General features: G+C 42.5%; 3 protein-coding genes across 6 annotated transcripts; 1 reads left to right on the top strand and 2 right to left on the bottom strand.

Annotated features, from left to right (window-relative positions):
* Positions 1-562: 562 nt before the first annotated feature.
* On the top strand, positions 563-4,137 carry idi1 (isopentenyl-diphosphate delta isomerase 1). Of its 2 annotated transcripts, XM_079234088.1 has the most exons (7): positions 563-675; positions 1,100-1,254; positions 2,159-2,328; positions 2,544-2,636; positions 2,759-2,889; positions 2,981-3,085; positions 3,402-4,137. In XM_079234088.1, the coding sequence occupies exons 2-7, from the start codon at positions 1,103-1,105 to the stop codon at positions 3,612-3,614; spliced, it is 864 nt and encodes a 287-aa protein (XP_079090214.1). In that variant the 5' UTR covers positions 563-675; positions 1,100-1,102; the 3' UTR covers positions 3,615-4,137. The 2 variants fall into 2 exon arrangements, with proteins under 2 accessions (XP_079090214.1, XP_079090215.1); XM_079234089.1 differs by lacking the exon at positions 563-675 and having other exon boundaries at positions 1,098-1,254.
* A 457-nt stretch (positions 4,138-4,594) lies between these two features.
* Positions 4,595-13,858, bottom strand: LOC306751077 (copine-3-like). 2 transcript variants are annotated; one of them, XM_079234601.1, is made up of 17 exons: positions 13,763-13,858; positions 13,090-13,257; positions 12,545-12,724; positions 11,845-11,919; positions 11,696-11,767; positions 11,526-11,606; positions 11,328-11,417; positions 10,366-10,464; positions 10,023-10,109; positions 9,862-9,921; positions 9,635-9,768; positions 9,393-9,447; positions 9,251-9,302; positions 8,990-9,123; positions 7,003-7,239; positions 6,578-6,690; positions 5,760-5,894 (listed from the first exon to the last, which is right to left on the bottom strand). In XM_079234601.1, exons 2-16 carry the CDS (start codon positions 13,219-13,221, stop codon positions 6,580-6,582), a joined length of 1,599 nt encoding a protein of 532 aa, XP_079090727.1. In that variant the 5' UTR covers positions 13,222-13,257; positions 13,763-13,858; the 3' UTR covers positions 5,760-5,894; positions 6,578-6,579. The 2 variants fall into 2 exon arrangements, with proteins under 2 accessions (XP_079090726.1, XP_079090727.1); XM_079234600.1 differs by lacking the exon at positions 6,578-6,690 and having other exon boundaries at positions 4,595-5,894.
* Positions 13,859-15,619: 1,761 nt separating this feature from the next.
* On the bottom strand, positions 15,620-23,173 carry LOC306751076 (copine-3-like). Of its 2 annotated transcripts, XM_079234599.1 has the most exons (17): positions 23,058-23,173; positions 22,771-22,959; positions 22,426-22,605; positions 22,241-22,315; positions 22,040-22,111; positions 21,364-21,444; positions 21,139-21,228; positions 19,563-19,661; positions 19,277-19,363; positions 18,984-19,043; positions 18,687-18,820; positions 18,310-18,364; positions 18,081-18,132; positions 17,611-17,744; positions 17,201-17,437; positions 16,985-17,099; positions 16,511-16,638 (listed from the first exon to the last, which is right to left on the bottom strand). In XM_079234599.1, the coding sequence occupies exons 2-16, from the start codon at positions 22,927-22,929 to the stop codon at positions 16,989-16,991; spliced, it is 1,626 nt and encodes a 541-aa protein (XP_079090725.1). In that variant the 5' UTR covers positions 22,930-22,959; positions 23,058-23,173; the 3' UTR covers positions 16,511-16,638; positions 16,985-16,988. The 2 variants fall into 2 exon arrangements, with proteins under 2 accessions (XP_079090724.1, XP_079090725.1); XM_079234598.1 differs by lacking the exon at positions 16,985-17,099 and having other exon boundaries at positions 15,620-16,638.

Below are 23,173 nucleotides of genomic sequence, written 5' to 3'. Positions count from 1 at the left end.
AAGGACTTCGACTTGCTTTTATTCAACGTTATACCAAATACCCAAAGGACATTAACGGAGTTATGCTAGCAATACTTTGCTTTCATGGCTTGTTGACTCCACCGATATGATTCTGACACAACAACAACAACAACAACAACAAACACACTCACCTCTGTCACTGAATTAACCAGCCAGCACGGAAGTCTACAAACGAAATTAACCTTAGCTACACGCACGCGCATGCTAGCTGTCACTGTGCGTTCATTGCGGCACCGCGCACCATGCTAACGTGTGCACGTCAGACAGCAGCGACACGTCAATATATATATAATAATATAGCGTTAGCTTCCCTAACACGGTATTAAATATAGCTTTAAACCTGTCAATTAGTGACAACCTATGACAGTTGACAGCGGGCGGAAATGACACGTTACGGTTTTTGTTTTTTTCTTAACCAAATTTTGACACATCACGTATATTTATCAGCGCCCCGACTTCCGCATTACGTGATTAATGTTTGACTCTGTGAGCCAATGGGCGGCCACGTTGTTGCTCAGGCGACCAATGGAAACCCGTGACCTCAGAAGCAGCGCGTGAAGCTCGGTGGTGCGACCACCGCCGTCAGCTCTAAAACATCGTCGTAAACAAACGCAAAAGCCGAGATTCTTCCACTTGAAACGGGAGAATTGTTTTGTAAGTAATGTAGCCTCTTTACCGCTCTCTCCGTAGGTTGTATATGCAGCAGATAAACGCTTACTTGTGTTCAGCTGTCAGAGGCCTGGGTGGTGCGGGCTGTGCGGTGGTCTGATGGCGTGTTGACTGTCAGTGTTAACGCGGTAACACGGAGTGGATCCACTGGAACGAGACGATGCACTTCACTGCATGCTCTCGTGTTAATAATCACTAAATTAAAAAAGTGTATATATAAAGTACAGTAAAGCACGTATGACAGGGTTTGATCATGTGTTTCAGCATCCAGTCTGTGTGTATATAACCTTGACTAAACGTGTATACATTCGTGTCGTTATATCTTCCGATCCCGGCTCACTGGCTCCAGTCCAGGTTTTCCCGCCGTCCCCGCCTCCAGGCCTTGTGATTGGTGTTGTGTTTTGGTCAGGCGATGGTGTGGGCCGTGTGGGCGGTGCTAAGGACGGTGTCTCGCGAGGGAGCCGCTAGGCTGAAATCAAACGTACCTCGCGCGTGCAGAACTGCTGCACTACGGCACCGGTCTACCTACGAGTCTGTCACGTCCGGCTGCAGAGCTATTTCAAGGTAAGACGGCGAGCTTAAGGCGTCCGAAAGCGCTCCACGTCGCGTGTTTGTGTCTAAAAGCACGCAAAGCCAGAGGTATGCGGAGGGAATGGCGCGTGTGTCTGAGCTGCAACGACTCCTGTCTCTTCCAGATACATGTCGTTGCTTCATACCAAATACTAGCCTTACTTTAAAATAAAATAAAAGTCCTGCACTTAATGTGGTTTTGCGTATTTGCTTGTTGCATTGCACACTTCCAAAATAGCAACTGGAAATCTAAGTATATTCAGCGTCCACCAGCTATTACTTACTCACTTTGTAAACTGTGTGGCCAAGTCATAAACTAAAGGCTACGACATCAGATTAATTACTTTATTAAAACTATATGTAGTCAAATAACTGCTTAGCAGTAACGTTAGTCCGAAATAAATTGTATCGTTAGCTAATTGTTGATGCGCTTCATTGAGAAAACATAGTAGCTTCTCAAATGGAAACTATTGGCTTTTTAAAAATGATATTTTATTGTACTTTTTTTCTTTGGGTTTTGGACTTTGTGACAGAACCAGCAAATTGCTTTTTTTAAATGTAATGTGTTGATAATAGACAGATTATTCAATAATTTAAAGGTGTAGACCGTATTTAAAAGCAGACATATGTCCAACACAATAAGATATGAGTATTCATACTGGAGTATGAAAGTACATCTTTTAACATGAGTTCTTCTTACTAGTTTTTTCTCGTACTTTAAACCTGCATCTTGTAATTTTCCTCAGTAGGTAGAGTTTGCTTTCCACCCATCTTCCAAAACTAAAAAAGCTCGGGAAAGAGCTCATAGCATTAACATATTCTGGGTCAAATTTCTAATTAAGTGTTGACTCATTGGATGTGAATATGCACTAAGAGTCTACGACTGTTGTCCCTGCAGCGAGGCGAGGCCCCTACGGTCTGCGGTCAGAATGCCCGAGGTAACGGACAACCTGGACCAGAAGCAGGTGCAGCTGCTGTCGGAGATGTGCATCGTCATCGACGAGAACGACCAGAACATTGGTGCGGACACGAAGAAAAACTGCCACCTGAACTCAAACATTGACAAAGGTACTGTTTATACTGTCTTTCATTGTGTTATCCACCACATTGCACTGCACCGTAACTGCTTTTCTTTTGCACTCTGGACAGATGCAAACTACATTTCGTTGTCACAGTACATGTGCAAAGACAATAAAGTTGAATCTGAAGCCCATCTTGTTCTAGTACAAATCTCTTGATCTCAGCTTTGTCGTTGCGGTAAATCTTTTTGTTTGCTCTCCCAGGTTTGTTACACAGAGCCTTCAGCGTGTTCATTTTCAACAGCGAAGACAAGCTGCTCTTACAACAGAGATCCGACGCCAAAATCACATTTCCAGGTCGGTGCCAAAATACCTGAAACCACCCAGTTTAACCATTATCCCAAAATGGTCCACTGGGACACACTACATGTGGGCGTTGGCACTGTGTTTCACCATCCCGTGTGCATGTGTGTGCGTAGGCTGTTTCACAAACACATGCTGCAGTCACCCTTTGCAAACCGAAAGTGAGCGGGAGGAGAAGGATGCAATCGGAGTGAGGAGAGCTGCTCAGAGGAGACTTAAAGCTGAACTGGGTATCCCCATGGAACAGGTATGTGTGTGTGTGTGTGGAAGTCCCAGCTTCTGCATTAATGGAAGAGTATTATTAAGGATTGTGGCGATTCTCTCTTTCTCTCTCTCAGGTGACACCAGATGAAATGACGTACCTGACAAGGATCCACTACAAGGCCCAGTCAGACGGCGTGTGGGGAGAACACGAGATTGACTACATCCTCTTCATGCAGAAGGTTTGTGCTGTAGTGTCTGTTGGACTTTAGACTTGAGTTACGTATTCGGATAGATAACGTGTATCTGGCCTCCGTTTGTGCCTTGCTGAAGGATAAAAAAAAAATGAAATCTGGCAATTTTTGTAAAAAGATCTTTAACCAGTTTCTCAAATTGATACTTTATTTCCTGTTTGGATTACATCATCATCATCATCATCATCATCATCTTACCCTCTTAGTTTAGATGTTTGGTTGTGTGCCTACATGATGGGCAGTAATAACATCTTTAATAACATCTTCTTCTTTTTTTTTTTCTTCTCTCTCTCTCTCTCTGAAGAACGTGGAGTTGAGTCCGGACCCCAATGAGATTAAGAGCCACTGCTACGTGAGCAAGGAGGAGATGAAGGAGATGCTAGAGAAGGCCAAGCGCAAAGAGCTGGAGATCACACCCTGGTTCAGCCTCATCGCAGAGACCTTCCTCTTCAAGTGGTGGGACGACCTGCAGAACCTTAAGAATTTCATGGATCACAAAAACATCCACCGCATGTAGGATCGCAGGATCGGCTCTACCGTCACTCATGCACGCGTATAGACACCACCAACGCTCTGAAATACAAGAATCACTCGCTACTTTTCCCAGAGGAAGTAGTACGTGTAGGGCTTCTACAGCGAAAGAGGAGGCGGAGAACGTGGCAGTGTGGATTTGTAGCTCCGAGTTGCGTTCACCTACACAAGTGTATGCGGGTAGGGCGACTCTTAGTTTTGAGTATTTAGCTCGCAAATAGATTATTCATTTCTGGTAAGCTGCACACTGGATTTACTGAGTAAAGACGTCTCGCATCTAAACTTGAGTGGGAAGAAAAATGCTCGTCATTGACACGGAACTGGAAGAAAATAGCCTATTTTTATATAAAAAGTGCCCGAGTACAGGTCATTAGGCTGAGATGAATAGTGTCTTCAAGTCGTGATGTCACAACAACTAATGTCACCTCTGTGTATTGATTGACAATTACGTCAGTGAACATGCCATGTCTTTGCACTTTTTTCCACAATAAAGTGTCTGGTTGTGGTCATTGGCAATATATGGCTGTATTTCTCTTTGTGTGTGTGCGTGTGTGTGTAAAATAAACCCCTTTATTGTGTGACAATATTAGGAGATTAAACTATCACCTCATTCAATCATGTTATTGGTCAAATAGATGACACAAACAAGGTGTTTTTGTCTTGGTGTGGCAGTAGGTGGCAGCAAAAGCTTGCATTTCACCTCCCAAATATCAAGAGCTCACAGTCCACAACCTGAAAAGTACACATACTTCATGTTGTACCCATTAGGCCACTGTATTGTTCACTTTTCATAACTTCACGTTATCAAACCCAAATGGCATATTGTCTCTGTGTATTCATGTTGATCACAAGGAAGTGAATTCAACGGGTTATCTGTTGTGAGAGAATGACCCAATCCTATATGAAGGGCTGTGGACTTGCTTAAAGTTGTGAAATAAATGTTAAATTCAACACGCATTGATTAAGAGATGCTTTAATAGGAATCTTGATATTGACACAAAGGCACATTACCGATCTCTTACAGCACTAAAGCTCATACATCATATGAATGTTTCATATCTTTCATCGCGCAACCGTAAAAGCTATCCGTGCATATATTTCAATAAGCAGCACTGTATTTAGTTTCTATGGCGACAGTGGTGTAATACTGATATATAATGTCATATATATGGAAGCTAGTCCTTGTCCAGGAACTACCCAATGGCTAATTAACCAAATGTAACTGGCACATACATGTCATGAGATTGGCACAATAATAACCAAAAACAAGAGACTACTTTCTAGTTATCACAATATTTCATACTTTAGGTATGAACAGTTCTGGGTGTACACAGGTTTATAACCTGCAGACAGAGTTTGGCATTTCATTAAGTAATGAGTAAAAGGTTAGAGTGCATAGGGAAGCATTACCAAAGCTACTTGGCTATATGTACATATTTATGCTACTAGCAGCTATTTCAGCTATGTAAACATCGTATATGGGAGAGTCCACTAACCTATGAGATATACTTTGTCACGCCAGTTTCCCATGATTAAAAGATCCTCTTTGTTATCTTAAGGCGTGAAAGCCTTTTACAAAACTATTGTAACTCGAACCTGCACACTGCATTAGCAGTAAATGAGTTTATACACAGTGCATTGGTTCTGCAACGGGAACTGGGTTTCTCGTACGGCTTTCCGTTTCACCGAGTACACTGGAAACAAAGAATGCTTAAATGTATCTTAGGAAAAATAATTCTAAAAAACACTTTTTAGAAAGTGCAATTCCCTGCCCATCAACTTACAGTTTCACAAAAAAAAAAGACGGAATGATTATGTTTGTTTTCTATTTCTAAGATGCAGTAGCACTGAACAACAGCTAAAATGAACACACGTGAATGTTAATGTCTAACAAAATCTAGGTCTATTTTGACACTTAAAAATACATGGGTTGAACTAGAGTGTGGAGTTCTTGTGTACGACGTATTGTGCGTTTTGGATACTGGCATTTCCTCAAGGTGGGTGAAAAGAAAGGTTTGAGAAAGTGAAGGAAGGACGTTTCTCTAGTTATTGAGGAGGCGAAGCTGGGATCTGCTTTACATCTGCTTTACATCTGCAGGAGAAGAGACTGGTCTGGATCTGGTTTCTTGTGTTATCAGACGGTACCCGCAGGGCTTGGTGCATTAGCAGTGGATTTGGGTGGACTCAGCTTCATGGTATTGAAAAAGTCCACCAGCTGACCTGGTACTTCTGCCAACACACTCTTTGCCAGCGCTTCTCGGGGAGCCTGAAGTGCAAACAAGAAGAGAGAAAAACATTTACAACTAATTTTGCCACAGATTTAATTAAATGAAGGGCTCATGAATGAGAAGTAGAGCGCCATGCAGGTAAAGGCAGCTAAAGGGGAAATTCCAACCATCTTTGCTTTTCCACTGTATTTTGAGAGTTATTTTGTCACAACGGCACTTTTTCTGGCAACCTCCGGAGGAGTTGCTTGCTCTTGCTGCATTTATAGCTGGAGTGAGCAGCAACAGTGACAGCACGGATATTGTTTTGTCATTTCCTCTTAGTTTGGTCGAGCTTCAACCCCAATTCACTTTGAAAATCAGCTGAAGACGCAAGTGGTCATGTCAGATTGTTGACTATGGTGCACTACAGAACAATAGATGAATCTGCACAAACGGCAGTGGAGTTTTCCCTTTAATGTGAACAAGAATATGTTTCTGAGATCGGTCACCAGTGCTTCATATCCTCACACAGAATGTATTGCACCATCTCTCTCTCTCAGCACTGATGATGGATCTTTAGCAAAACAAAGTTGGAAAAGTTGTGAGTAAGAAGAAAAAAAAAAAAAGGATGAGGATCGCTATCACTACATGCGAGGATTCATGCAATGAGGAGGTTATTCATATCGGCCAAGCACAAGCGAGGGTGGTGGTGAATTTTATGAATAATACATGTTTGGGGTACCCCTATGAAGGATTTGGATCATGGGGAGGCTTCAGTTTGAATATACTGAAGAAGGAGACCACTTGCTGAGGTAACTCGGCCAATACGCTTTGGGCAAGAGCCTCGATGGGCGCCTGAAAAGAGATGAATACACAAAGCACATAGGTGAGCTAAGTGAGATCTAGGTTGATGGGCTGGGTCTGGGCATGTATTCCGGTTTGGATCGGGACACTATATACCATGTTCAGATGTGTAAGTTTGAAGCCAGTTAAACCAAAACAATGACGCGAAAAAAGTTGAAAGGCATGCAGTTTTTAAAGAAATGAATTGGCTTATTGAAAGCATATTTTATGAAATCAAAGCAAACTCTATTTCACATCTTCTTTAAAGCAATCAGTGCGATGAAAAGGTGTCAGTTTTTTTATTCCCCCCCCGCTGTGACTTACGTTTTGGAACTGCCGGTACGGCACGAACTGGACGATGTCCCGCATGGCCGTCTCGCCGGTCTGGGAGCGCAGGCGTCCTTCGTCCCCGTCCAGGAACTCCATGGCGGTGAAGTCGGCCCCGCCGACGCCAATAATGATGATGGACATGGGCAGGCGGGAGGCGTTGACGATGGCGCTGCGCGTATCATCCATGTCTGTGATCACTCCGTCGGTGATGATGAGCAGAACGTAGTATTGCTTCGGGGAGACGGCAGACACAGGAAGTAGATCAGTTATTAAATGGCTGAACTGTACGCATGTTTTGATGAAGACCCAAAACGCATACATTGTAGATCAAGGTGTACTGGGTTTCAGATCCTAACGGATTAGTTGCTGGTTTTGTGCTGCGTGTCTAAAGTGTGACGTAAGATTGGATGAGCGGCTCTGGAGATATGCGAAGAACATACAGAAACCCCTTGCTTCATAGTTAGATGAGACAAACTATAGAGTGAATGTTTGAAACTAACGATTCATTTATTTAACACTGGCATTACTTAAGACTTTTAAGGAGTTATTATTAATTTATTATAGCTGAAATCAAGGGGTTCAGAGACGTGCACATATATTCAGCTATTGACGAGCATACAACTCAAGGTAATGCCTCTACGGGGGATACAGATCTAATAACCAGGGGCCTGGCATCTGAAAATAGCTCCAACAGCCGATCACTGTGATATTATCACAAGACTCCTGTTGCTCTGGATCAAACCATTTTCCAATCCTCTTGCACCATTGTGAAATGTAGGCACAAAGAAATTGGAAAAAGGAGTATCGAGAGGCTTTCCCATCCAATGTCCAATGTGGCACATGGGAAGTCTACTGTGAGTCTTAAGCAGGGGTCTCAAACTCCATTTGGCTTGGGGCCACCACTGGCATTGTGATCTCATCAAAGGGCACAGATAGCGCAATTCTTTTTTTTTTTTACATTCATAACATATTTTCGTCATAAAAAAAGGCAACCAGCAGTTTCTATACATTTTTATAATAGTTTTTAACAGTGCAAATATGTTTTATTTTAAAAAAAAACTTATTGAAACTGCACTGAACCAACAAATGCAAACCCTAAATACATTTGTACTTTATTCTATTTCTTTCCAGACACCTGGCAGCGCTTTTGCTCACACAGCTGAGCCACATTGACCCTGATGGAGGTCACAGTGAAACCCTGATGGAGGTCACAGTATAGAAACCCTGATGGAGGTCACAGTATAGAAACCCTGATGGAGGTCACAGTGAAACCCTGATGGAGGTCACAGTATAGAAACCCTGATGGAGGTCACAGTGAAACCCTGATGGAGGTCACAGTGAAACCCTGAGTACAGCTTCACAATGGGCATCACTAAGCCTGGACCTGTACTTGCATTTATTAAAGTTCATAGTGGGGAAAGGTTTCTCACAGATATGCTTCCAAAAAGGTACATTACCCGACTGATCACTTTTGTCAGCTCAGGGAAGGATGGAGGCAATTCTCTCAGAAATGGTCCATCATGTCTGGTGTTCCTTGTGCCTCTGAATTTAGCTTTTAGATCTCTGTTGCAAGTCAATAAGTTCCATTTGCAACAGACTCGGGACTGAGAAATGACTTCATACTACAGATCAAGCTTCATGGGGTGTGTGCACATGAAACATTAACCCTAACCCTGAGTGTTCATTAGGTAGTTTCACACAAAATGTCGACCGACACCTGAATCAACAAATCAGGTGAAAGGTGGAGCTCGACACCTCGACACAGACGCCTCAGGCTGTGTGCTCCTATGAGAGGCACGTATGATCATAGAAGTGGGGCGGAACCTCCAGACTTTGGCGCATCTAGCAGCATCTGAATCTATTTTCTTCTCCGTTTTTTCACGGAGCTATTAATAGAAACGTTATCTTACGGGGCCGCGCGCTGTTCACGCTGGAGTGTTTCAGCTAAAATAATAATAATAATAAACAGACAAATACTCACTGATGCAGTGGTCTGCTGGAGGGCTTGCTTAGCAAAGCAGGCTACATGGTTGATGATAGGGGAGAAGTTGGTGGGACCGTAGAGTTTGACCTGAGGCAGACACACCCTGTAGGCCTCCACCACACCTTCAATGCCTACACACACACACACACACACACACACACACACACACACACACACACACAGTAGTGAACATGCTTACATCAACACACTACACATCGTCTACAACTATACATACAGTGCAATGGTTTAGATACATACCTGCACAGAATGGATTTGCTGGGTTGAAGTTGAGAGGGAACTCATGGGAAACCTAAAAGAAACACAACACCATCAGATTCCAGTTCCTGTGTCAGTGGTCACATCTTTATCGGGGGCATTTTGTAGTTTTAACAAGTCCTACCTGCCAGTTGGGAGGGATTTGTGCCCCAAAGCCAAAGGCAGGAAACATCTTGTCGCTACACAGGAGAGAAAAACATCACTAGTGCATTAGTGACAGACAGATTTGATCAATTCAATGCAAACCAGTCCAGCCACAGCTGGCATCAAGACATGCAAAGTGATATGGTATTTCTTCAAACTTGGAAGCTATGAGGTTTTGAATGCACCAGCCTGTGTTTCAGGTGCTTCACGGGTCCCACATACCTGTCGTAGTCCTGGATGACGTTGCCCACAGACCAGGTAGCAGAGAGGTACTCGTTGACACCCTGAGGACTGATGTAGTGCAGAGACTGAGGAGACTTGGGGTCCCCGTTGGAGCCTGTGAAGTCGATAGCCACCTGCAAAAAAAAATTCAAGGAGCTGGCATTAGTGGCCCTAGAATACTAATTAATGAAAGAAAAAGATCCATTAATAGAGAAAGCACAACTTACAGTGAAGTTGATTTGACAGCCTCCCATGATATAATCCAGGAAGGTATACTCCTTCACCACCTAAAATATAAAACATATGTTTTATTAAAGAGTATTAGAGAGCGTGTAATCCCAAAATCACAACGGTGTCTTAAATCCCAAAATCATGAAGCAGTCTGTACCTGGCATAGCTTCACGCTCACCACACCAGAGTTCTTGTAGCCCTTCTTCTTCTGTTTCTTTTTACTGTTGACACAGTCAAACTCTGCCTGAGAACAAAAACACAAAAGCATGTGTGTGAGTGCGAAAGGTTGTACTTAAAGTACCAGTTGTGCGTTTGAAATCTACATTTTGCTTGACGAATTCACAACTAGTGGGTCACCAAAACCCAATGTCATTACATTACAAAAACACCACAATGAGCCGCCTCACGCTGGTTTGTTGTTTCAACAGGGATGAAACATTGGTTGTTACACATCCAAGCAAACAATGTAAACACACACACACACACACACACACACGTACCGGAGACGATCGTGATGCTTGCTGAAAGCGCGTCATTGTGGTCTCAAAGGTTCCAATAAGGTCATGTGAGCCATCGTCGTCATAGTCATAACACTCAACCTGGAAAAAGGTAAAGAATTAAAATAACATAACATTTAAAAAAATAAACACAAACAGTGATGTGGCAAACAAGAAAACTGTTACATCTTTCACACAGAAAAAAAAATACAACTAAAAGGACTGTTCACCAAAGCCAAATAATGCAGAGTTCACGGCGAGATTTCTGCATTATCCAACGCAACGGATTCACTTCAGAATCCCAATCACCTCCACTGTATTGGGCCGGAGGCAGAGCCATAAATATATAGACAGCGGTGATAAATGTTGTTTTTGCATGGGTGAACGTACCCTCTAAGTATATTTTTAAAAACTGGAGGTGTAGAAAACAAGAAAAAAAACGTGCACAAGTGAGGTTCAAAACATACCTCTTTGTAAAACTAGCGTACTAGACAGAAGCAGACAGTCAGATGACTAAAAGAGGAATGTGTGGTTTCAGACAAATCCATCTTAATGAGAGGATTGTGTTGGATGAAGCCTGTGACGTTACCCCTCTATATCTACTTCATTCACAAACGTCACCCATTAAGTGATGTACGATGAAAAAGAGACAAACACTGCAACACACTGGGGAACTCACTTGTACCGTTTGGTTGAAAACAGCTCCCTTCCTGACATGTACGCTTCAGAAGTTCAACAAAAATATATACATCATCAAGATAGTACTAAATACACTTCAACAATGTTTTCAGATATCCGAGAGAGCCGACACATTTTTTTGTGTCCGGGATCTATTTTACAGCTGCAAGAACGGTTGTATTATGTCACGACAGTGAAGAAACGCAGCGCCGCTCGACCAAAAAGATCAAGGTGCAAGCGGCGGTTTAAAGAAGTGTATTTGAGGTTAGAAAAAGTATTCAGATTACTTTTATAGGTTTCTCCAGGTCTCCTCCGCAGAGCGACTGCAGGGAGATTCGAAAGGGTTTCCATGTTGGATTCAAGTTGTTGTTCACCACCTGGCGACAGAATTTAATAAAAGTTATACAGACGACTCAATCAAGAACAGATGCATATGGAACTCGTGCAGATTCTTAATTAGCAGTTAATTCTCTCCACTTCCGTACCTCGGTCCTGTGAGCGAGTTGCCATCCAGTTGCTGTCTGCTTGTAGAACTCCAGGTACGGGTCGGACTTCCCAAAGAAATCCTGTAAACGAGTAACGTAATGAAACACACCAATAAGTGTAATGTAGCTGAATACTGAAGAATGAAGAACAGCGTGATAAAAGTTCATACCTTGTTGTCTAGTTTCCTTGCTTCAACTTCAAAATTCGCCACCCTGTTATCTTTTATTTCTTCTGCACTGATCTACAACAGGATGGAAGATGAACAACAGAGGGGAAAAAAACAAAAACGACGTCGCCACATTTCTCTCCGGCACTCACCGTGATGGTCCCTTTGCCTGCAGGGGTCTTGTTCTTCAAGACAAGCGGGCGGGTCAGTTTTTTACTGGACACGACCTAAAATAAAAAACACAAAAGCAAGTTAACAAAGAAGCAGTGGACGAGTGCAACGAGGCGAACATCCAAAACAACCAGGCAAAGTGAACATGTGGGGTCGGGTTACAGCGAGAGCCGCCACAGTAACTGCTCATCAGGGATGTCCGTTCTTGATCCGCAACAGTAGCGTGTTATTACAGCACATGTCTGACTGACAAGACTGGGAGTTTTCGAGCTGCACCCCTTTTAGTCGATAGCTGTTTTGTTTTTTTAAAGGCTTTTCATGCAAAATGATTAATTTCCTAGAAATGTATGGGCACACATAAACATTACATTTCATTTAGCTGATGCTTTTATCCAAAGCGACTTCAAGAAAGTACAATTTCTTCAATAAAGTTAAACTACAAAGTGCAATCAGTTAGTGACATTAAAGTGCTACTACGGTGCTACTTTCCTTATTCCTTATTCAAGGTATAGTCGAAAAAGATGCGTTTTTAGTTTGCGGCAGAAGGTGTAAAGCGTGTTTCTTTGGTCGGGGACGACCATAGTTATGTGAGTTTATAGTGAATCTTTACACAAACTTTGTTCAACGAAACCTAAAGTAAGGAATTGAAACCGTCAACGCCACATGAAGCCAAACGCCTACCTGGCCCAAGGTGCACTCCAGTTGCCCCAGGAAGTCATCGTCACTCAGATCAACGGTTTTGTTGTCGATGTCATAAATCCCAAACTTCAGCTTCTGCACTATTTCAAAGTAATAGTCGATGACAAACTTTTTGGCAAACTTCGGGCAGAGGCAGTTCTGGACTTTCTCCGTGCGCCCCACCTGTCACGAAAGGATCACATTGCTTTACGCTTCATTTCAACATGCACAGATCTGAACAGTAAAATGTATTGGCACACATGCGCTGAAGTAACAGGAAATAGACATGACTGCTGCTTTACTCAACACTGACTTCTCTACTTCGGGGGTTAACGATTAACGATGCTCTTAGATTTTCTTTTGCAAGGGGCAGCAGTGACATAACTGCCACACCTAAAAGTGAAACGTGTTACTTCAAATACCCCACATTATCGGATTCTCAGAGCAGGGGAGGTTTATTGCCTATCAAAATAGTAAACGTTCACCAATACAAAAGCACCAATCTGTAATCTCCTCGGGTATCGAATGATTCCAGATGCCCGACTGACCTCATACCACTGGGAATCAGAGCTGCTCATCAGAAGCACACACAGAGGGTCGGACTTGGAGCCGATGTCCTTGTCCAGGAGATTCTCACAGCACACAGTGAGCTCCACCTTGGTGACACACTGGGTTGCCATGTCTCACCATAGACTGCAGGGGCTGACTGTGAAGAGCTGGAGAAGACACACACGCAGAGATGCACATCACATACTATTACGCACATATTACGCACACTTGATATAACTTGGTGTATAAGTGTGCGTCGCTTTTAAACATGACCTGACGTTACCACTAAAAAAAAGGGGACTTCCATGAACAATGTGTTTCATGTTTTGAGTGCGTTAACTTTACGCAAGCTGGCAACACAGTGACAAGTATGTACATTGTGATGAACAGACGTCACGCCGCAAATATCCAAATGTTGAGTTTCACGCTTCAAAACATTGACACAAAACCGGGGTGCCTCACTCAAACTGGTCCGGTGAACCAGCAACCTCCGGGAAAAGTAACACAGCAGTAACTCATGAGGATACAAGAAGGATACGAGCTACAGTAAAAGAAAGTACTACGACGAGACGCCAGCAAGCCAACTGGGCTGTTGTTTTAATTAATAAAGAGCTGCTTTTGGCCCTTTAACTTCCGCCCAAAATGTAGATGGCGATTTATATTCAAACTTACCGTAAAAAGAGTCTGGACTCACAGTAATAAAACTACTTAGTTGGCTGGTTTTAGCCGCTCGACATGAACGTGACAGCTTAACAGGGTGGATTCGCCCTCTTGAACGTGAAAGTGACGCAATGACGTCAGCTCTTCTCGGCGCTCTGCCTTCAACGTGCCAAAGTTACGCCTACCAGGAAGTGACGTCATCACATCTGATCCCTTTTCAAATATTCACGGTTTTTCGTTTTCCGTTTGAAATCCAACATCTTATGGGCCTCCATAATAAACATCTGCAAAAACAAACAAACAACGGATCATGTTTACTCACTTTGAGGCGTGCAGTTCGTGTCCTCTGCCACTAGAGGGCAGCGTTGTACTATCTATAAACAAGTACCTTCTTAAGATGGAGCTTTAGGTTACAAAATACTTTTGTAGTTTTTAAAACTTTTCCTCAGTCATAACGTCGGGCTGTTTGCAGCCTTAAGATAGTTTAGCCTCTGGTACAGTTTGCTGTGCGCTAAAATGTTTTTTTGGGGGAAACTCTGAACTGAGACGACAATAATAATAATAATAATAATAATAATAATAATAATAATACTGTTATTTATAAAGCACATTTCGCAGACAAAAGAGGTCACACATTGCTGTACAGTTTAAAGAACACAGTAAAAACACAATAAAAGATGAAGTAAAAAACACAATAAAACAAGTAGTGAAAAATAAATAAAAAACAGATAAAAAGCTGGTCATTTCAGGTGTTTAAAACGTTTGTGTGCGCTTACTTCTCTGTGACGTAGAGCACTCGGTCCCTGATGGAGTCTGTGCATCTTCCTGTCGCTGTTTATTAGGCAACACGTCTGAAAACACACTGCAACCCTCATCATGCTAAAATGATAAACATTTAAAACATCTGTTTTAAACTATGAGAAAAAAAATTGTAAAGATGTTTGCTTATTCTCGGCTACTTCCGCCTTCTACGAGACGGAGAAATGAACAAAAAAAGACAAACTGCGTGGACTTTTTTTTTTTTAAATAAATAAATAAAAAATACATTTTGGTAACTTGAAAGAAGAATTCAAAAGGTAACACTGTCTGCTCGGTTCAAAGTGCACATCTCCAAGTCCTCGGAATTCCTCGACAAGTAACTCTGACAGCAAGCATATGCCCCGATTAGACCTGTCAGCCAACACCTGTCCTTGGTTGTAGCGCATCTCCTCCGCGCTCAAAGTCCTCCACCGTGTTGTACATACCCCCATCGGTTGCACCAACCCAGTTTCGAACCCGGAGTTCATGCGCGCCAGGCGGATGCACTACCCATTGGGCTAAGGTGTTTTGGCGATGATACTTAGGTCAATGTATATATTTATCAGTTCGAACGCCGCTTTCAGAATTCCGTCTCTTTTGGGTCGCACAACAAAAATGTATTTAAATAAATACAAATGTTTAAAAACGTAAAAAGACAGACAATTAAGTTGCAATTGTTATGACATTGATATATACGTCTGAAGCAAATAATAAAAACAGTTATTATACTTTTTTTTACATTTTTTATATGCGGTTGCTCAGTTGAGGAGAACTGAGCATGATGTTGCTGTGAAATTATTATATTAATAAAACCTGTTTAATGTTTCTTTAAAGCTTCAGTCACAAACAGTCCAAACTTTAAATCATTTTTCTACATGAGTCACAATGGGAACAAATAAGAAATTGTTTTTTTTGCTCTCCTCGCGGGGAAACCCCAATTTCTCGTAATTTTTGCTGGGCGAATCTCTTAGATAAGTCATAGCACACTGTAGCAGCACTTCTGTAACAGCATGACAGGAAGGCAGTTGCAAAAAAAAAAAAAAAAAACACCACACAAAAAAAACTTTTTAAATGATCTAATATTTTTATTTAAAAAAAACAATTACGGAAATAGAAGCTGGGTACTTTGTAGGTTGACTTGTTATTTTTGTTAATTTTGCATATATTCACATAAAATATCAATAAAAACAAAGTCAAAGACAAAGTATAATAAGGCAATGCCACAGTTAATCAGTGTATATTAAATATACATGTACACTTAGTGAAATGCATTAGGCCATTTTCTTAACAGTCAGTGAAGTGATACGTTGAGTTTCTGGTGTACATCGGTCATCACTTCTGGGGATTCTCATTGTTAACACTCGTATCACAGAATAAGATTTCAAAATCAAATACAGAACAGAAAAAAGAAAAAAAACTGACAGAAAACAGCAGCGAGGGTAAAAAGTAACCTTTTTGTGAGCGTAAAAAATCTCCAAAAGGTATTAATTTAGGCAAACGTATTAATCCATTGTGTTTGGAGCCATTATGTAAACATTACATTACTTTATATAGCACAGCTTTGTCCAAACTCCATGATTTTAATGCAAACATATGCTTCATTATGAGCATAAACATGGAAGACGCGTAAAGCACTCCAGCCCTTTCACGGAGATGTTCGGACAGACTGGCTGCACCAATGACCTTGAATCAAGTCACATGACTTTAAATGAATGCAGCAGATTGTGCAGATCAATCAAACAATAAATGACCGCAAGTCCTAATAATCCTGGCACTTGAGTCACATTGAGATGTATAGAGGCGTCACATTAAATGTTTAAATTAAGTACGTTAGGAAATATTAAGAAATGTACACAGCATCTGTGTACTATGGCTTTATACGGGTAGTACGTAGTATTTACAAATCACAGCATGCCTGCATAGACTGGATGTTGCATGATCATGGTGGCATACTGAGGGGTGCTGACGCCGAGAGGTCAAGGGAGAGGCGAGTCGCTGTGTGGCGGCTTCAAGCGAATGGTGTTGAAGAAGCTCGCCACCTGACCCGGGACTTCCGCCAAGACGCTCTGAGCCAGCATTTCTGGAGGACTCTAAAGAGAAGAAGCAGAGAGAGAGAGGGGGAGAGAACCACATTAGAGACGCAGGGAGCTGCAGAGGTGAGCTCATTTCATGAATGTCCCAAGTATGATCAGCATGTTTCCTCGAGGTCAGTTCCACGAGGAAACTACACAGACGAGCGTTGCACATCTTTGCTTCTACACTGACAGTGGCGACGCTATCCGTTTCACGCCGTACGTGGCACCTGAACACTTAACTATATGGCCGGTTAATTTAGCTTCACAGAAACACAGGAAAAAGCTTAAATATGCATGCAGCTTTGGATCAAATGCGGGTGAGAAGGAGAGGAATGAAGGGGGAGGGCGGGGGTGCTCCTACATTTCTAGGAAGGAGTGGGTTCGACGGGGGGCTTCAGGTCAAATAAATTGAAGAAGGAGGCCACTTGGTCGGGCAACTCTGCCAGTACGCTTTGGGCAAGGGCCGCACTGCCTGCCTGAAATAAGACGTTTAAGATATTGAAACGCATTATTGAGGACATTAAAGAAGCTCATGTGGCGCATGTCTGCGAAGACGCTGCGTCGTGATGCCGCTTACATTTTGGAACTGCCTGAAGGGCACGAACTGCACAATGTCCCGCATGGCCGTCTCGCCGGCAGCGGAGCGCAAATTCCCGTCGTCCCCGTCCAGGAACTCCATGGCGCTGAAGTCGGCCCCTCCGACGCCAACAATGATGATGGACATGGGCAGGCGGGAGGCGTTGACGATGGCGCTGCGCGTCTCATCCATGTCCGTGATCACGCCGTCAGTGATGATGAGCAGAACAAAGTATTGCTGCGAAAAACATCGACATCAGAGGGAACAACAAAAGCAACAGAAGGATTGGTTTCGTGTGTGGAGGAAAATAACCGATCGAATTAATGTGGTCTCCGTTTGGTAGCTACTTCAAGACCAAAAGCACAATCGTAATATACTTGATGGAGTTGTAGCAACTTGCAGCGACTCACAGAGGCGGTTTCCTGCTGCATGGCTTGCTTGCCAAATTGGGCTACGTGGTTGATGATGGGGGAAAAGTTTGTGGGTCCGTAAAGCTTCACCTGGGGCAGACACTGCTGGTAGGCCTGGACCACACCCTCTATACCTAAACATTACATACACACACACACACACACAGGTTATCAGAACTTAAGTCTTACGGGACACACTGATTATCATGTTCTATGTATTTGCCGGAAATTCTGCACGATCCAAAGTGGACTGCACCACTGCAACGTGGGACAAACTGCTGTGCAATGCAAGTAGCTGGTGAAGATGTTGCTCGATCAGTCACTCAAACCCAAATTGATCATCATTATTTTTTCTTGTGGAAGTTACAGGTAAGATTGGAACATCCCATCCCATATTTTCGGCAGAAGAACAAAATGATCCCAATCGTACACAGCGGTAAGAGTTCACATCAGCTTCAGTCTATCCTCACCTGCACAAAAAGGATTCGCCGGGTTGAAGTTGATGGGAAACTCGTGGGAGACCTGAACACAAACAACTATCAATCTGGATCCTGTGACAACTTCTTTGAAATGTTTCGAGGAACAGTGATTCAAAGACACGTTTTTTTTCTTTTTTTTCATGCATTAGAGAAGGTGTTGAAAACACAGCGAAATGCAGATCCAACGTGTGCGTTTGTTTTGACCAACACAAACACCCACCTGCCACGAAGGGGGGATCTGGGCTCCAAATCCAAAAGCAGGGAACATCTTGTCACTATAGGAAGTGAAAGAGAACAGGTGTTGTCGTCGTGGTAACTTCAGTCAAATAAAGGATTAGAAAAGAGCTCTTAACTTTTACATCGATGCTCCTTAAAGCTTCATTCAGACATGACGGGACGTTTACGGAGCGAGCCGTGTGGCTCTGAGTGCTCGTCCCTGCATCTCACATTGAATACACTGATACATTTTCACATCTATCGGATCATTAACATAATGGAGAGAGAGACAAATTCTGTTGCTCGTTTATAATAAACAATACCACACAAACATGTAATTGCAGGATGTTAAATCAACTTTATGTATAACAATCCATGTACCTGTCGTAGTCCTGGATGACATTACCCACTGTCCAGATAGCAGCCAGGTATTCATTATAGCCTTGAGGGTTGATGTAGTGGAGGGACTGGGGAGTGCTGGGATTCCCGTTAGAGCCGGTGAAGTCAATGGCAATCTGCCCCGGGGGATGGATTAAAAGCAGAGGGAATTAAATAGATTAATGCTTTCACAACATCATAACAAATGCTTCCTGAAAACATTACATCCTCAATAGTGTAGAAATAAAAAACATTTCTCCATTGTTTCTTCAAAGAGTCATAAAAAGATGTAGTACTCACAGTGAAGTTGATCTGACAGCCGCCCATTATGTAATCCAGAAATGTGTAATCCTTCACTGTCTGAAAATAAATATTGTTGACAGAAATCATATCTGTTAAAAAAAATGGATGTAACAACATGCGTTGTAGTGGTGATTAACTGTTCTAACATGCAGCAAGATAAAAAAAAAAATGTATATATTGTACATGTTCAAATGTTGAAGTAGAGGTAGTGTGAAACGTCAAAGGTCTACTTTCATCTGAACATCTCAAATCACACAACTGACTTCCGGAGTAGTAAACAAATAAAGTACCTTGCATTGTTTCACAATGATAACGCCAGAGTTCTTGTATCCTTTCTTCTTCTGTTTCTTCTTGCTATTTATGCATTCAAACTCAGCCTGAGAAGAGCACAGACACAACACACGAGTGTCAGGAGCGACACGGTCAAGCTTCATAAAACACACACACACACACACACACACACACACACACACACACACACACACACACACACACACACACACACACACACACACACACACACACACACACACACACACACACACACACACACACACACACACACAGCTAGCTCACCGCATATGTTTGGGAGCCCTGCTGTATTTGGCAGAGTGTGGTCTCAAATGATCCGATAAATTCGTGAGATCCACTGTTGTTGTGATCATAACAATCTACCTAGGAAACACAGACAGTTTGGAGAAACAAGACAAATCCAATCAATTCTCTTGAGAGGGAAACTAAATAAACTAGCACCAGTGTGTGCTAGTTTTATGTAAAATCAAAGCAGATGAGTAAAAAAACATAGTAAATAAGCATGCTTTGAAGCTTCAAATGTGAGACAACACCCCGATATTGAAAAGTGTAACAGAAACACACACACACACACACACACGCCTTCTAATTGGCAAAACGAAAGGTGGGGAAGGTCCCGCCTCCCCTTTAGAGCAGGTCACACACAGTACCTGCTCAGAATCTGCACCCAGCAGCTTCTGAGCACCTTCAGTGTTGAGAGAACAGGTGAACACACACAGCATGGAGCGAGTACAGGTTAGACTAACTGTGTGACGCTACAGTCAGTCTACCAGATGGTTAGCTAAGGTAATGGGTGACTAAAAGAAAAAAGGAATCCATCTTAACAGAAAGCCAGACGTCTACCTTTAGGGAATCTTCCCCAATGGTCATCTTACCCTTTGTGAAATCTAATGTACCGTTTATCAGGTCAAATAAAGCTGAATAAAGAGTAGGCCACGAGCACGAACAGAAATGTATGTTATCTATATTTACATATTTCATATGCTTTAACAATACAATTTATTTAACATTAAATATGTATTGGACTCAGGTTTATTGTGGTCAACAACACAGTGTTGTATCACACATAAACTTAAAATATCCTACATAAATGGGGAAATTAGTACATTTTGGTGCGTTGTATTTTGTTATCATTTGTGAACTGACAAAAACTACCAGAGCCGTCTGGATATCTGGATTTATAATTTAGCTTTGCAAATACTTCCTGTTCTCTCATAATTCATTTTGAATTAATGCTCGCGCCCCACTGTCAAGTCAAGTGTGGACATGATAATGCTTTCGTCATTTAACAGGTAAGTGGACCAATGAGCCAGACACCTGAAATTGTGGACGTCCTCCTTTAAGACAGACATAGATGCGGAAAGGACTTTGGCGTGTCCTATCAAAGACACTGCATCCCTCGCGTGATGAGCACTCACGGTGGAGACAGTAAACTCACTTGCACCGCAGACTGGAAAGCATCCCGTCCTGACAAGTGTGCTTTTACAGGGTTAGAGGATGAAAACAAAACAAAAAAACATAAACTAAGGCTAAAATACATTTTCCTTAATTGTACCAAAACTATCAGACCCGTAGGTGTGTGCACAAGAGGGAATCACTAAAACACAGACAGGGTGCTCAGTGAGGCCCTGATTCAGCCATGACAAAACGAAAATGCTTCAGTGATCAAAATGTGTGCTTTTTGTTGTTGATGTTTAGCCGGGCTGGAAATAAAACAACTTCTTTCACATTAATGTATAAGACAATCCGTAAAATACATTTGGGCTATTCTTTGCCAAATCTCACAGGCACTTTGCTTTCGCACGGAAGAGAAAACAACTTTGCTCGTAGGTGTGTGTACCTTTATAGATTTCTCCACGTCACCTCCACAGAGGGACTGCATCGGGATTCTGAATGGCCTCCATGTCGGGTTTAGGTTGTTTTTCACCACCTGCACAGATCAAAGAGCATTTTGACAGTTGACATGCATTCACCGCATACACTTCAAAACTGTCATGACTTTACTTTCCCACGCACTGTCCAAGAGCCCCTGGGACCACATGAGACACAATGATTATATCCGTACCTCCGTCCTGTGAGCGAGCTGCCATCCAGTTCCCGCCTGCTTGTAGAATTCCAGGAAAGGGTCGGACTTGCCAAAGAAATCCTGCAAATAAGCGAGAAAACAATTCAATTCAGTTCAATCAACACTGAGTATGTTCACTCTGAGCTAAGCTCGTGCTTGGTGAATTTTTAAAGCAATCATGAATGGAGTTACACTACTATGATTCACCGTGGCAACAGGTAAATAAAAGGCAGAGCCTTAATTTTAATCCAGTGGACGTGGAGCTATTAATGGGTCAGTGCAGAGGAAAAGTGTCAATAAGTGAACACAAGATACTTTTCGTCAGTGTTGTCCATTAGTTAATTGTTAACCAGTCTTGCATTTCCTGAATGGATGATGAAGCGGTGGAATCATTTTTAAATTGTATTTGTTCAGCTTTAAATCGGACGGGGACAAAAGCACGTTGGCCAGCAACTGAGTCCCTTTCAAACTAGATTCTCCACCTGCACCACAATCCAGCTCACTCAGAAATATTAACATATAATCTCCAGTATTGTGGGAATTATGTCCTATCAGTGCAACCAATCACATCACGAGACGATAGAGAGAATTATTCATTCATCATACGCATCTAAGCTACAATGTCTTTATGTTTCTGAATATTAAAAAAAAGAAGAATACAAGTAGCAATCAATACCTTTTTATCCAGCTTTCTACCTGCAACTTCGAATTCCACCACCCTGTTGTCTGTTCTTTCTTCAGCACAAATCTACAAAACATGAAACAGCTTTGTGGTAAAAAGAAAAATCAAACAAGTGCAAATACAATCCGCCAGGGAACACATCAAATATCACTAATGCGCCAAATGTCGTTGCCAATGTGAACGACAGGGACTCACAGCGATAGTTCCTTTCCCCGCTGGTGTCTTGTCCTTCATGACGAGCGGTCGTGTTAGTTTCTTTGAGGACACAATCTGGACAGAAAAACACTTTTCTGAATCAAAGTTATCTCATCTACCCAGGCCACGGCTTTTTATGCTCAAAAAACTTGACTGGGGTTTTTTAGTAAGCAAAGTGCCCCAACCTGTCCCAAGGTACACTCCAGTTCTCCCAGGAAGTCAGCTTGTTGCAGACTGTTGTCGTCGCTGTCAATGTCGTACACCGCAAACTTTAGTTTCTGCACCATCTCGAAGTAGTAGTCAATGACAAAAGTCTTGGAAAACTTGGGATTAAGGCAGTTCTGGATCCTCTCCGTCCGGGCAATCTAACACAGACACATGTTTCAGCGTCAAAGACTAGATTTGTACATTATCAGACACTCTTTTTGAACTCACAGCAGCTGTTGACGTGTCCAAAGTGACAGCCAGCGCAGTTGTGGAATGAACACAATATGAGGGTAACCGGCACTTTTTAAGATGGACCTTCTTACCTCACACCAGTGAGGCCCCGAGCTGTTCATGAGAAGCACGCACAGAGGGTCAGACTTCGAGAACGCGTCCATGTCGAGCAGATTCTCACAGGAGACGCTCAGTGCCACCTTGGTCATACAGTCAGGGGCCTTTGGCCCCGGGGGTCCACCTGCTGCCATCCCAGCCTGGAGGACACTCACACACACTCACTGACGAACAGAAACACAGTCTTACAACATGTAAAAAGGGAACATGGTATATACCACACCCATTGTCATTTCAAGTTAGGACTGAGAGCAGCAGCCACCTGTGTTCTGCAAAACATTTGCTCCATCGGTATTTTGTTGTTATCATTTACTTGTCAAGTTTAACCAAACTCATCTCAAAGTTGTACATGGTTTGTTGACGAGCCCAGAAAACGAA

This window comes from Taurulus bubalis (assembly GCF_910589615.1).
Source record: "Taurulus bubalis genome assembly, chromosome: 18".
Classification (NCBI taxonomy): domain Eukaryota; kingdom Metazoa; phylum Chordata; class Actinopteri; order Perciformes; family Cottidae; genus Taurulus; species Taurulus bubalis.
The sequence above is the reverse complement of the archived record's forward strand: the minus strand, read 5'-3'. Positions and strand labels throughout refer to the sequence as shown.